Source organism: Bombyx mori, chromosome 14 (genome assembly GCF_030269925.1).
Source record: "Bombyx mori chromosome 14, ASM3026992v2".
Taxonomy (NCBI): domain Eukaryota; kingdom Metazoa; phylum Arthropoda; class Insecta; order Lepidoptera; family Bombycidae; genus Bombyx; species Bombyx mori.
The window spans coordinates 1,660,052-1,672,858 of NC_085120.1; the positions used below are offsets into that span (position 1 = coordinate 1,660,052).

General features: G+C 37.6%; 2 protein-coding genes across 2 annotated transcripts; one reads left to right on the plus strand and one right to left on the minus strand.

Annotated features, from left to right (window-relative positions):
• Positions 1-448: 448 nt before the first annotated feature.
• LOC101746321 (charged multivesicular body protein 2a) lies at positions 449-8,036 on the minus strand. The gene is made up of 6 exons (XM_004922764.4): positions 7,754-8,036; positions 6,840-7,028; positions 5,969-6,181; positions 5,497-5,594; positions 4,831-4,928; positions 449-4,092 (listed from the first exon to the last, which is right to left on the minus strand). The coding sequence occupies exons 2-6, from the start codon at positions 7,008-7,010 to the stop codon at positions 3,986-3,988; spliced, it is 687 nt and encodes a 228-aa protein (XP_004922821.1). The 5' UTR covers positions 7,011-7,028; positions 7,754-8,036; the 3' UTR covers positions 449-3,985.
• Positions 8,037-9,564: 1,528 nt separating this feature from the next.
• Positions 9,565-11,781, plus strand: RFC40 (replication factor C subunit 2). Its single transcript, NM_001043452.1, is given in 4 exon segments — positions 9,565-9,900; positions 10,345-10,566; positions 10,790-11,026; positions 11,554-11,781. Coding segments are annotated over 4 exon segments (1,023 nt in total).
• The last annotated feature ends 1,026 nt before the right edge of the window (positions 11,782-12,807 follow it).

Here is a 12,807-nt window from a genome sequence, read left to right on the forward strand (position 1 = left end):
GATATCTTTATTATTTTTTTTATGTTATGGTTGAAGTTTTATACAGGGTGTAAAGAAATAATACCCTGTACTGACACCGAAATAAACTATAACCATCAATAATATAAATTATAATTTGCGTAATTACTGGTCGTAGGACCTCTTGTGAGTCCGCACGGGTAGGTATCACCACCCTGCCTATTTCTGCCGTGAAGCAGTAATGCGTTTCAGTTTGAAGGGTGGGGCAGCCGTTGTAACTATACTTGAGACCTTAGAACTTATATCTCAAGGTGGTCACTTAACACCAGGTGGGCTGTGAGCTCGTCCACCACTCTAAGCAATAAAAAAAGGTGATTTGTGAACTGTTTCACGTGCTGTTTTTTGCTAACACTTCATAGAACCGTGGTAGCAGCACGCGCCCTCATGAGATAAACTTTGGAGGATAGCACATAATCTCAATGGAAAAATGTTTATTTTTTTAAATAAAATATACTTTATTATCGTAAACTTATTATATTACAATGTAATAATTAACAATGTGTACAAACATCGAAGGCGTATTTAAACAAATACATCACGAACATCGCCGCCAGTGACTCGAGAACACAATAATATTATTATATTAATATTACATACTTATTTTATTATACATATATTGTATTAGGTACATAAGACTGCAATATTTTCTTGACTCTATAAGTTTCAGAACTTTTTTTTATTTTTTTATTGCCCTTGTAGGCAGACGAGCATACGGCCCACCTGATGGTGAGTGGTTACCGTTGCCCATGGACTTCAGCAATGCCAGGGGCAGAGCCAAGCCGCTGCCTACCGCTATCTACAACAAGAACAGAACTAAGCTATCTACAACATTTTACAAAAAATTTTTAGAAAGGCAAAAAATTAAAAGGCTTAATTCACATTACTTTTTATCATATAAACCTCTGAGACAGAAAATAGAATTCATAAATTACCAGTAAAGTTTACATTCGTTGACGTATAGTAAATCAACTACGTCACGTAACACACAGACGACGAGTGCGGCCCGCGCTAGTGTGGTTACATCCCCTCACTTACAACACCGCACAAAACCACCTGTGGCGGGTAGCCATCATACAACGCGAGATATTTGACAGATGCCAGAATCTCGCTTACGACATTTTCAAGATAAGCTCGCATACTTATATACAAGTTCCGAACAACAACATTCGGACCGTCGGTCTACCGAGCAATATCACCCGCTCGGTGGAAGATGTTCCCTTTGTCGTTTAAGCCTCCACACACCCATTTCCTCCCAGTTCAGTCAAAGAAAAACGACCAAAGTTCCAGGGAAATGCACTCACAATGAGCTTCGATTGAAGTGACAACCCTACCAAATCCACGAGGTACTCCGCAAATAGATCTTGAAATTTGCCGATGAATTTCCAAAAATCAACGGCACAAAATAATCTCTCCATTGATGTAATTCACATTGGACACATGTGGAAATCTAGGTAATGGGTAGTGTGTTATTTAGCAAGAGCTTGGCCACATGTGCGATGCGTTAAGGGATATATGAATCGTCTATTATCAAAGGTGGCAATCTGTGCATTTGGACAAAAAAATGTTATTGATATGTCAATACAGATTGATTTGAATATAATCGTCTCCTTCAAAGAATACGGTTCAAAACCTGCATTAAATAAAGGTTAATACTTAACCTGTTATTTATCTAAGATGTCGTTCAGAAGAGTTTTGTGGCTGCCAATGGAATACAAAGTCAATAATTCGTTTTTCTGATTTACCAATAATTGTCCAAAAGTCACATTGCCGGCTTTGATAATAGTCTACTCATATGTATGTTTCAATTCCGAATGGGAATAAGCTGCTTTATAAAAGAAAAGTGCACATCTTGTTTCATGAGGTATAAGTAGAAGTTTTTTCGGTTGTAAATAACCAAATCAAAAGTATTACTAAATATGTCGATATAAAAAACTAAAATAAAAAACAATGAGACGCTTTGTAATAAAGAAGTCAGTCGCAGCCCTAAGTGCCGTCGCGTCTGCACAACACCACGGCTTCTTCGTTCCTGACCAGGGACTATTTTTATTTCTAGTTTTTATTATTTAATTATTACCTTTACATACATACATATTAGCAGTATTCAATTTTTTTGTGCACAGATTAAAAAAACGTTAGTTTTACAATAAAAGTTGATTGATTGACATAATGTGATTTTGTTATTTTAAAATGTTGTAAGTTAAATCTTCCCACATTTGTTTTTTAAGCCTTAGAGCGCAAACCGTCGATAGATCGACTCTGCTAAAGCGTATAAAGTGCGGAGCGTCGGAATACCGACTATTGCACAGTTTGATTACAAGTATCGACATGTATGGATGTGTCTTAGCGCGCATACGTATGTATAACGTTTTTGGTAAGTTAATAACATTTATAAATAAACATTTAAAATTATTTTGCTGTGAATTTAGGACTGATTTTTGTAATTATTTTTTTTTGTTTTTTATAAAGTAAATACTTTTTTAAAAATCCAATTCAACAATTTCTGCAAAATATGTGAAATTAAGCTCAGCACTAACAGGGTTAACCCTGTTACTACTCCATTCGTATGCTCTGTATTAAAACGATTTTCATTTTGTTATTGACACATAAAAATGTATATTGTCATCTATTTCCAATTCGATGTTCTATTTTAGTGTGTTAATAAAATAACCCTTTTTTTTTACACGGCCCACCTGGTGTTAAAGTGGTTACTGGAGCCCATAGACATCTACAACGTAAATGCGCCACCCACCTCGAGATATAAGTTCTAAGGTCTCAGTATAGTTACAGCGGCTACCCCACCCTTCGAACCGAAACGCATTACTGCTTCACAGCAGAAATAGGCGGGGTGGTGGTACCTACCCGCGCGGACTCACAAGAGGTCCTACCACCAGTATCATATATTTCCAATTCTATGTTCCATTTTACAATACATTTGTGTATTTCAAATTTAATTTAGTGTGTTAATAAAATAACTCTTCTGTCGTATCGAATTAAAAATAAAGTTTGCATTACATTGAACACTTCTTTCAATGACTCCTTCATCTGTTTAGTGACAATTTGCACTATGAACACTCAACGTTAATATTTCATTTTAGCATTCATAATTATTATCACAAAACGCGCTGTATCGTCCGTGCGTCGACAACTACTCTGATTTATTTAAAACCATATTTTAACATTTTTGAAAATCTACCATCACTACATAGTATAAAACAAAGTCGCTTTCTCTGTCCCTATATCCTTATATATTCTTAAATTTGGAAAACCACGCAACGGATTTTGATGCGGTATTTTTTAATAGATAGAGTGATTGAAGAGGAAGGTTTATATGTATAATAACATCCATTAAATAGTGGAGAAATCAATAATAAATTGCAGTTTCCGAAGCGAAGCGAGGGCGGGTCGCTTGTACATAATAATATGGTAGCCCTGTATATACAGGGTGTTAGAAATTGTTTGATGTTCATGAACTGAACTAAATGAATATTTGTCCTTGAGGCAGCCTTGTTGCGAATCATGAAAAAAATCTCTAGTAAACTAAATATATAGTTAAATCGTCTGTCTGAGGCATAAGAAATAGTCCGTCTAACTTATACCGCGTCCGGGAGATGGTGCGGCTTTTATACAGCAGGTTAACTCTGAATTGCATACGAGGAGTTAAGGGTCGTTCTACAAGGTGTCCTGCGAGGCAGCTCTCCACGACCCCCGGTCCCCAGCCCCCCACGAACCCCGCGATCCCCCGGCCACGGCGATACCGCCACGAACGGGGCTCAAATTTGCTTCTGAGCCTAAGCACATTAGCAACTTGAACAGTACGGTTTTATTTAAGCGAGTACACTCCTGTGATCAGGACGAATCTTGTGTAAAACTATTTCTAACTTTTCATAGAGTTAATGTATCAAAGCAGACTTCAAAACAGAAGCTTGAGACGTAACGTTTGTCGTGTTGTATTGGGAGGTGGTGGGCGCTACTCCCGGCGCAGGTTGTCGAGGCGGGCCTGCAGCTCGGCGTCCGCGTCCGACACGGGGGCTCCGGCGCCGCCCGCCACCGCCGTCGGGGACGCCGGGGTCTTCGCTGCAACACACGACCACATCATCACCACCATGCTCAGCGCAACTGTGTGCATCGGTGCACGATCTTTTTGAGAAGATCCTCCCTACTGGTGTGTAGGACCTCTTGTGAGTCCGCACGGGTAGGCAGCACCCCGTCCTGCCTATTTCTGCCGTGAAGCAGTAATGCGTTTCGGTTTGAAGGGTGGGGCAGCCGTTGTAACTATACTGAGACTTTAGAACTTATATCTCAAGGTGGGTGGCGTAATTACGTTGTAGATGTCTATGGGCTCCAGTAACCACTCAACACCCAACCATCTAAGCAATAAAAAAATAAAATAAAAAAACTGCTGTTGACTGAGCTCTGACAATCACTGATATTCAATCAAGCCCGAGACAGAACTAGGCTGAGGGTAAGTTGGTGATCAACTCTACAAGCAGACACGCAGCCCCCCAGGACACCCGGACAATGTCGAAGGCTCCACGCCAGGCGTCACGGGAGACCGCGGCCTCGACACCCTCGGACTTCCTCACACCCTCACGTTTACAGTCATGCCGTGACCAACTTCGGAGACTTACAAGCGTCGCTTTCCATTGCTCAAACTGTTTTACTGCTTTAATTCATGCTACTATGGCTATGGTTAAGCAAACAAATTGCAGAGCTGAGGCAAGGCTTGGAGGAACCTACGTTCAGCTGTGGACGTCTCTGTACTGCAAGAGAAGTCGCAGAATTTGACTGCTTTTCCAGAAATAAAGTAGTTACCGGCAACAGAGAGGGATCCAGTGGCCTGAGGTAGCCCGGACAGCGTGTCGTTCAGCTGCAGGCCCAGCTCGTCCAAGATCTGTGACACGACGGCGTCACTGGAACAATCACAAGTACCTTAATATATATATATGTATATTTTTTATTGCTTAGATTGGTGGACGAGCTCACAGCCCATCTGGTGTTAAGTGATTGCTGGAGCCCATAGACGTCTACGACGTAAATGCGCTATCCACCTTGAGATATAAGTTCTAAGGTCTCAAGTATAGATACAACGGCTGCCCCACCCTTCAAACCGAAACGCATTACTGCTTCACGGCAGAAATAGGCAGGGTGGTGGTATCTACCCGCACGGACTCACAAGAGGTCCTACCACCAGTAAAAATATTATTAAAGGCAATATTTTTGCTGCATTTACAGGTGAATGAGCTCACCTAAAGTGGTCACCGTAATCCGTAGACATCACAACGTGATTGCTACAGCCGACTTTGAGACATGAGGTTAGTTTCAATTATATTATACAAAGCTAGAAATAGAGATGTATAGATTTAATGCTACTATATCATAGAGTGGATAGCTTACTCACAGCAAAATTACTTCACAGATAATGACAGAAAACATTAAGAAACATTAAACATTATACCAAAAGAACTTCAATTTTATTACCTTTCTTCTTCATCATCGTCTCCCTCCATCGCTTCATCGATGGAGTCATTCATCATCTCCTCCTTCATATCCATAATTTCAGACTGCTTTTCAAACTCCTGAAAATTTAACGTTCAGTTGAAATATTATAATTTCATCTGCTAGAAAGTGATAGCAATTTTGGTCTACATATTTATCTGTATTTCATTATATTACAATTACTTAACATTATATCTGTAGGCACAAGTATTACATAAATATATATTTTACTAGCGACCCGCCCTTGCTTTGCTTCGAAAACTGTAATTCATTATTGATTTCTCCACCATTTAATGGATGTTATTATACATATAAACCTTCCTCTTCAATCACTCTATCTACTAAAAAAATCCCGCATCAAAATCCGTTGCGTAGTTTTAAAGATTTAAGCATACATAGGGATATAGGGACAGAGAAAGCGACTTTGTTTTATACCACGCAGTGATGTGTGTACCTGTAATATCTTTTGTATCTGTGGCATGTTTAGTTGTCTATTCATAGTAGCCATGGCACGAGTGACTCCCTTCATCGCCTGCGCCATGGTGCTCTGAGACTTGAGAGTTTGTATCTTCAGTGACACCGCTTGGATGTTCGCTTTCATTAACATGAACTTGCGGACATATCGTCTGGTACGTACTAAGTCTTTTGCCATGATTTTAACAGCATCCTGTAAAATTAAATTTATAAAAAAGATTTAGTGTCAATATAATCTAAGCATATAATGAACTTGAAGATGCCTCATGTGAACAATTAAGTAAGACTGCCTGATCATTTCTCAGCATTAGTATCCTTTACCTTCTTGCCTCTATCCCATTATCTGGGATCGAGCAGCATTTCCTCTTTTTCCAATCTGACCTACATACTGGCATACATTATCTCTACACTTACACCCTTCCCTCACATATTCTCTTTCACACAGTCCAAGTCAATTTAGCACATTACAAACCTAGTATCCTCACTGGACACCTATTTCTATTTTGATTTTCCGATCTCATCTACCATTTTTGAAGATATAACCAGGGTGGGTCATGATTTAGTAGGTGGATGGTCAAAATATAACTATACTTGATCATACATAGTAGATAATATGTTATGTCATAGTTTCAATTATCTGAGCAAGGTGGAAGCCTACAGTTTGGTGTGCATTCCACAGTTAAGAAGTGCATAACTTACCATTTACATGTAAAATGAATTTGTCCTTTGGTTTTCAAGTGAGTGGATAGCATTCACACTAACCAACACAAAGATATATATGAGCCATGGTTGCCTTTTAAGACCAAACAGACCAAGAGGTTCCACTATTAATGAATAATTATCATACAAACCATTTGTCCTTCTTTAGCTAGCTTTTTAATGTCAGCAATGACCTTCTTCTCTTGCTGTTCCATTTTCATTCGTTCACGGTCCAGGTCTCTCATGGCCTTGTTGAGAGCTCGCTGATTCTTGCGCAGCATCTCATCTGGAGTCATCTTGTGACCAAATAACCACTCCATCATAACTTAGAGTGTGTGCTTCTAGAGATTTAGAAATAAAACAAAATTTAATTTTCCTATGTCCTAACCATCTATAGATTTTACTATTATTATTAACCATTTATGTGTGTTTCCCGCCCTTGTTTCGCTTCAGGAACATTTAATTTAATATTCATTATGGAAATAAGATGACTTTTTTTTCCTACTTACTTGACACACGGCAGAAATAGGCAAGATGGTGGAACCTACCCGTGCGGACTGACAAGAGGTCCTACCACCAGTAATCAAGGTGTGAGTGTGAGAATTATGCTCAGTAATGTACAATTGGAGAGGTCTATGTCCAGCAGTGGACTGCTATATGCTGATGATGATGATTTATATTAGTGGTAATATGTGTAAGAAGTCCAGAAAAGCTGGTATCGTATGTGTCGGCACCAAAAATATAGTTAAATTATTGAAATGTTAAGTTAAGGTTGAAGCTGTTCTTGTACAAAGATTTGTGATGAATGAAGCTCCTTAAATTCCTATTAGGCAAATCTAGATCCTTATTTATGTTTACAGAAAAGGATACTTTAAATGTATACTAACATAATAGTTTTATTGAAAAAACCCTTTTTTAAACCACTAGACAGATTTTCAATCTCCTTGTAGAATCTTAATCCTCCACAGTATAATATTTAGGTTTATTGCGAATAAGAATTAAAACCTTCTATTTTAAACAAAAGTGAATAGATAAAATTTATAAAACAAAAAAGCGAGAAACATACCTTACAATTTGAATGTAGCCGAACAGACAAATATTCAACTATTTATTTGGAGTGATGATTCACCATCACAAGTCTCAGGGGTTAGCAACTAATTTATTATATATATTTTTCTTCCCTATCAGTTGCAAATACCAGTAATATAATTAAAAAGTTTAAAGTTATTACAATTTATTGTTTACGCTTTGGAATGATACGTAGACGAAATTCAAAAGAAAACAATTTCTATTTCACTCCCGAAAATTTGACATAGTCAGACGTCATCTGTCTATCTATATAATTTTTTCAAGTGGTTTTATGACCTGGTAACTAAGACCTTTAAGTCATGTCTTATTTTAATTTATGTTTTTATTTTTATGAAAAATGATAAAATGAAGTGAAGAAATGAAATAAAATGAAGATAATTAATTAGATACATTAATCAACTGGGATGAAATTAAATGAAATGAGATGATATGGGATGAAATATAATCTCAGTAAAACGGTGATCATTTACTAAGATTTTTTCAGTTGACTTTTGAAGGATCCCGAGAAGTTACCTCCAGCGGCTTTGTTTCATTTTCCCACATTTGTGCACTTTCACAGATATTAAACAGTTAATAAACTACCGTTATTACATTTAAGCCTGAAGAAACACTAAATACAATCACACAACTTCACTCCTCGCATTCCCGCCAAACAGTCCTATCTATATTAAGTGTATTAATTAAGATCTAATAATGGTAAATTTATTGTTTTGTTTCATTTCATTTTTTGTTAAGCAGATTTGGGTTCTATCTAACAACAAAAAATGCAAAAGGTTGTAACTCAAAGCATGCGCAATGATAATTAAAAATTTACGAATTAATTCTGTAAAAACTTAAACAAAAATATAAAGACAATTGAACAAATAATTTAATTGATCGAACAAATGATAAAAAAAATTTGAGCTATCAAATAAAAATAAACTTAAATTTTAGTTATAATCCGCCAAATTGTAAAAATAAATTTTGTTTAATTTTTTATACATGAAAATAATATTATTAACAATACTTAAGAACAACCGACGAACAAACAAAGTGAAAGATTCTGGGGATACAGGTTTTGGAACATATTATTGGGAAGCCCACTGAGTTTCTTGCCGGATCATCTCAGTGGGTCGCGTTTCCGATCCGGTGATAGATTCTGCAAAGCACTACTCTTACTAGGGTTAGTGTTTGCAACGTCGTCAGGTTTGAGTCCCGTGAACTCACCTACTAATTCGGTGAATCTAGAATAACCCCTCCAGCTTACTAGAATAGGTAAGAAATAAAGAAACTACTGGGTCTTATAATTGGCCGGAATACGACGAGTGAAATTCTTTGAATTGTTTTATTTTGTTCATTTCGTTTTTTCTTTAGATTTACATGTATAATAAGAGTAGTTTATCTGCTTCGCATCTGTGAAAGTGTACAAATGTGGAAAATTGAAACAAAGCTGCTGGACGTAACATCTCGGGTTCTTCCAAAAAGTCGCAGTAAACAACCACCATTTTGCTGAGAAAATATTTAAACTCATTTCAATTCTGATCCCAATTTATTTCAATTGATTGAAATCTCAAATTAATCAACTTCATCTCACTTTTTTTAATGTCCTTTTTCATATTAAAACAGAATATAAGAAGAGAAGAAGAAAATATAAGATTGGCCTAAAAGTCTTGTTGTTACAAGGCCATAAGATCTTGAAAAAAAGAAAACAAACAATCGAATTTGAAAAAAATATCATCTAAGAATTTAAATTGAATATCTGAGCATTTTGGTCTGAATTTAATAATGGATGATGATGATATCGTGATAATGGAAGTAGACGAACCGGAGAAGAAACAAGTAAAACCTAGTTCTAGTAAATCTACAAATTTACCATGGATAGAGAAATACAGGCCACAAACTTTCGACGATATCGTTGGCAATGAAGACACTGTGTCCCGCTTAGCCGTCTTTGCTAAAACCGGCAATGCTCCTAACATTATTATAGCTGGACCTCCTGGTGTTGGAAAAACGACGACTATACTATGCTTAGCGCGAGCTCTCCTCGGAGTATCTTTCAAAGACGCCGTATTAGAACTAAACGCCTCAAATGATCGTGGTATAGATGTCGTCCGGAATAAGATAAAAATGTTTGCGCAACAAAAGGTTTGTACTTAATTGCATGTTAGAATCAGCACTTGTGAAAGCTGCTTGGTGATGCAGAATAGATAAAGTAATAGCTTCTCTGTAAGCATATGTAATCAGCAGTTCAATTTATATGATTATGACTTGACGTTCTAATTGATACTCATATAAAAGTAATACACTTGAATTTGCAAAAAAAAAGTTGTTTATCCATTTTTGGTGATAAGGAATGAAAAAGTAATTTTTACTATGTTCATGCGGCAGACAAGCAGGCAAATTTAACATCACCTTCATTTGTGTTATTAAACGATTGGTACAGTACTGTTAGTGACACTAAAGAGGCCACATACAGAATACTATTTGGTTGCTGATGACTTAAAACAAATTCATAAAATGAGCTACAATTTTGTTTCTTTTGAACTCCCCTTCCATATAATGGAATAATACATTTAAATCCATTTTCAGGTTACTTTGCCACCTGGTCGACATAAAATAGTGATACTAGATGAAGCGGACAGCATGACTGACGGAGCTCAACAAGCATTAAGACGCACCATGGAGCTGTATTCCAGTACAACTCGTTTTGCATTAGCAGCCAATAATAGTGAGAAGATAATAGAACCCATACAATCTAGGTGTGCTGTACTCCGGTACTCCAGGCTTAGTGATGCACAGATACTAGCAAAGGTTATATGTTGGAAAACACTGTTCAACATTATAAGTTCAAACAAAAATGAGTTTCAAATATAGTGAAACTAAGAATGTCCATATTAAAATAAATATACAATTAACAATAGTCAAACTAGACTATGTTTCACTAGTAAACTCTCTGAGCTACTAATTTCACAAAACTACAATTCCAATAACTTGTGTTGAATTTTTTAATTTATATGAGTAAACATTTTTACAGGTTATAGAGATCTGCAATAAAGAAAACCTATCATACACTGAAGAAGGTGTGAGTGCAGTAGTCTTCACAGCACAGGGGGACTTGCGATCAGCCCTGAACAACCTGCAGTCAACAGCCCAGGGTTTTGGTCACATCAGCCCGGACAATGTGTTCAAAGTGTGTGATGAACCACATCCGATGGTGGTCAGGCAGATGCTTGAAGCTTGCACTAAACAGGATATACATGAGGCTTACAAGGTATATGATTTTTATCATTTAACCATCTATCAGGCAACCTGAATAAAGCAAGTGTTGGCACAATACTATCTAAAAGTCGTGGCCTAATAGATAAGATGTTCGGTGCATTCACATATAGCAATGCACCGGTGTTTGAATCCCGCTGGCAAGTACCAATTTGTCTGTTTCTGCCATGAAGCAGTAATGCGTTTCGGTTTGAAGGGCGGGGCAGCTGTTGTAACTTTACTGAGACCTTAAAACTTATATGTCAAGGTGGGTGGATATTTGCATTGTAGATGTCTATGGGTTCCAGTAACCACTTAACACCAGGTCAGCCATTAGCCACCAACCTAAGAAATAAAAAAAACCTCAAAGTATACTATTTCTCCTCATAATTCCAACACAATTCATACTGTAACCTCACGTCTTAGGTATATTGGGCGGCCTTGTCATTGTGATGACCATGGGCTCCAGTAATCACCAAACATCAATAGTAACGGATGATACGAAAAAGAGCATGATTTAATAACCTCTTGTCTTTTAAACAGGTTATAGCAAAACTCTGCAAGATTGGCTACGCAGCAGAGGACATAGTCAGTAACATATTCAGAGTTTGCAAAACTTTAGATATATCTGAAGAGTTAAAACTGGCTTTCATCAGAGAGATTGGTTTGACACACATGAGGGTAGCAGATGGTCTTTCGTCTCCCCTGCAGCTGGCCGGTCTCCTCGCCAGGATGTGCAGGGTGGCTGCCGGCGGTGACCCGGAGTGGTGAAGTCCACGCTTACGTCGCGTTATTAAAGAATTATGTGTCAAGTAAATGTTCGATGTGGGATTAAATTTAAGAATTAAACATTTTTTTATAAACAGTGCAGCTCTTTAAATTTAATACAAATTTTTTTTGAAGTGAAACTTCTAATGCGACTTCCAACAAGGTTGCGTTAAACGTTTAACGTTCCTGGGGAGGGGGAATAGAAAGAGACAGAGCGAGAGTGAATGCGCGGTACTCGAACGCATTCGCGTAGTAGCAGGGGAGCCTAAGCGGGGATTTCGGGATTTACTAAAGCGCGGCAGATTAATATACAGTGGGATACCTTGTACCCGTTTGAGTACCTCCACCAAATATGAGCCCCCATATATAAGACCGCGCGTCCAGGGTAAAGGATCAGATTAGTAAAAAAAAACGATCATCAGAAAATCTCGAGCGCGTCAGATTAAGGTAGGGTGAGTTAATTACATGCTAAAAAGAGTATATTCCACTAATCTGACAATTTGAGAGTGACGTGAAGAAAGGGGAGGGCGGAAAAGTTGTAGAAAAAAACGTCATCTCGACATTCTCAAGCGTGGCTGAAGTAGGAAATAATTCCAGGATAACGAAAATTAAATGATCTGACCATTTCTACAAGCCGAAGTAACAAAAATTGGTCGATAAAGCTTAATGCGTGCAGCTGCGTGATGCCTATATTCCCCTCTCCGCGTTTCTATTCCCCTCTCACTCTTTCTCTATCTATTACTCTCACTCCGTCCCTACTCTGATTTCGGTTGCCATGACGCCATCACATAATAGGGGAGCCCACGATGCTAAATGGGGGCTTACTCGAGCGTCATAGAGACCTATTGGGATGCAAAGCTTAGATGATAAGAAGAAAAAAATGTTATATAATGTATACGTTTTCATAGGTGGGGGGAGCGGCTATAGATTTTAAAAAATGTAAAAAAATACTGTTGCATGGACATAATCGAGCGCGTCGGATATTGATAGCATCAATGTCCTACGTATTTTTAATAATGTATGTATGTT

Excerpts from the sequence above, each read along its gene's own strand:
- LOC101746321 (XM_004922764.4), bottom strand. The coding sequence starts at position 7,010 with ATGATGGAGTGGTTATTTGGTCACAAGATGACTCCAGATGAGATGCTG. Across the intron at positions 4,929-5,496 it reads GACGATGATGAAGAAGAAAG|TGACGCCGTCGTGTCACAGA; the intron begins GTAATAAAATTG and ends TGATTGTTCCAG. Across the intron at positions 4,093-4,830 it reads TGGATCCCTCTCTGTTGCCG|CGAAGACCCCGGCGTCCCCG; the intron begins GTAACTACTTTA and ends CGTGTGTTGCAG.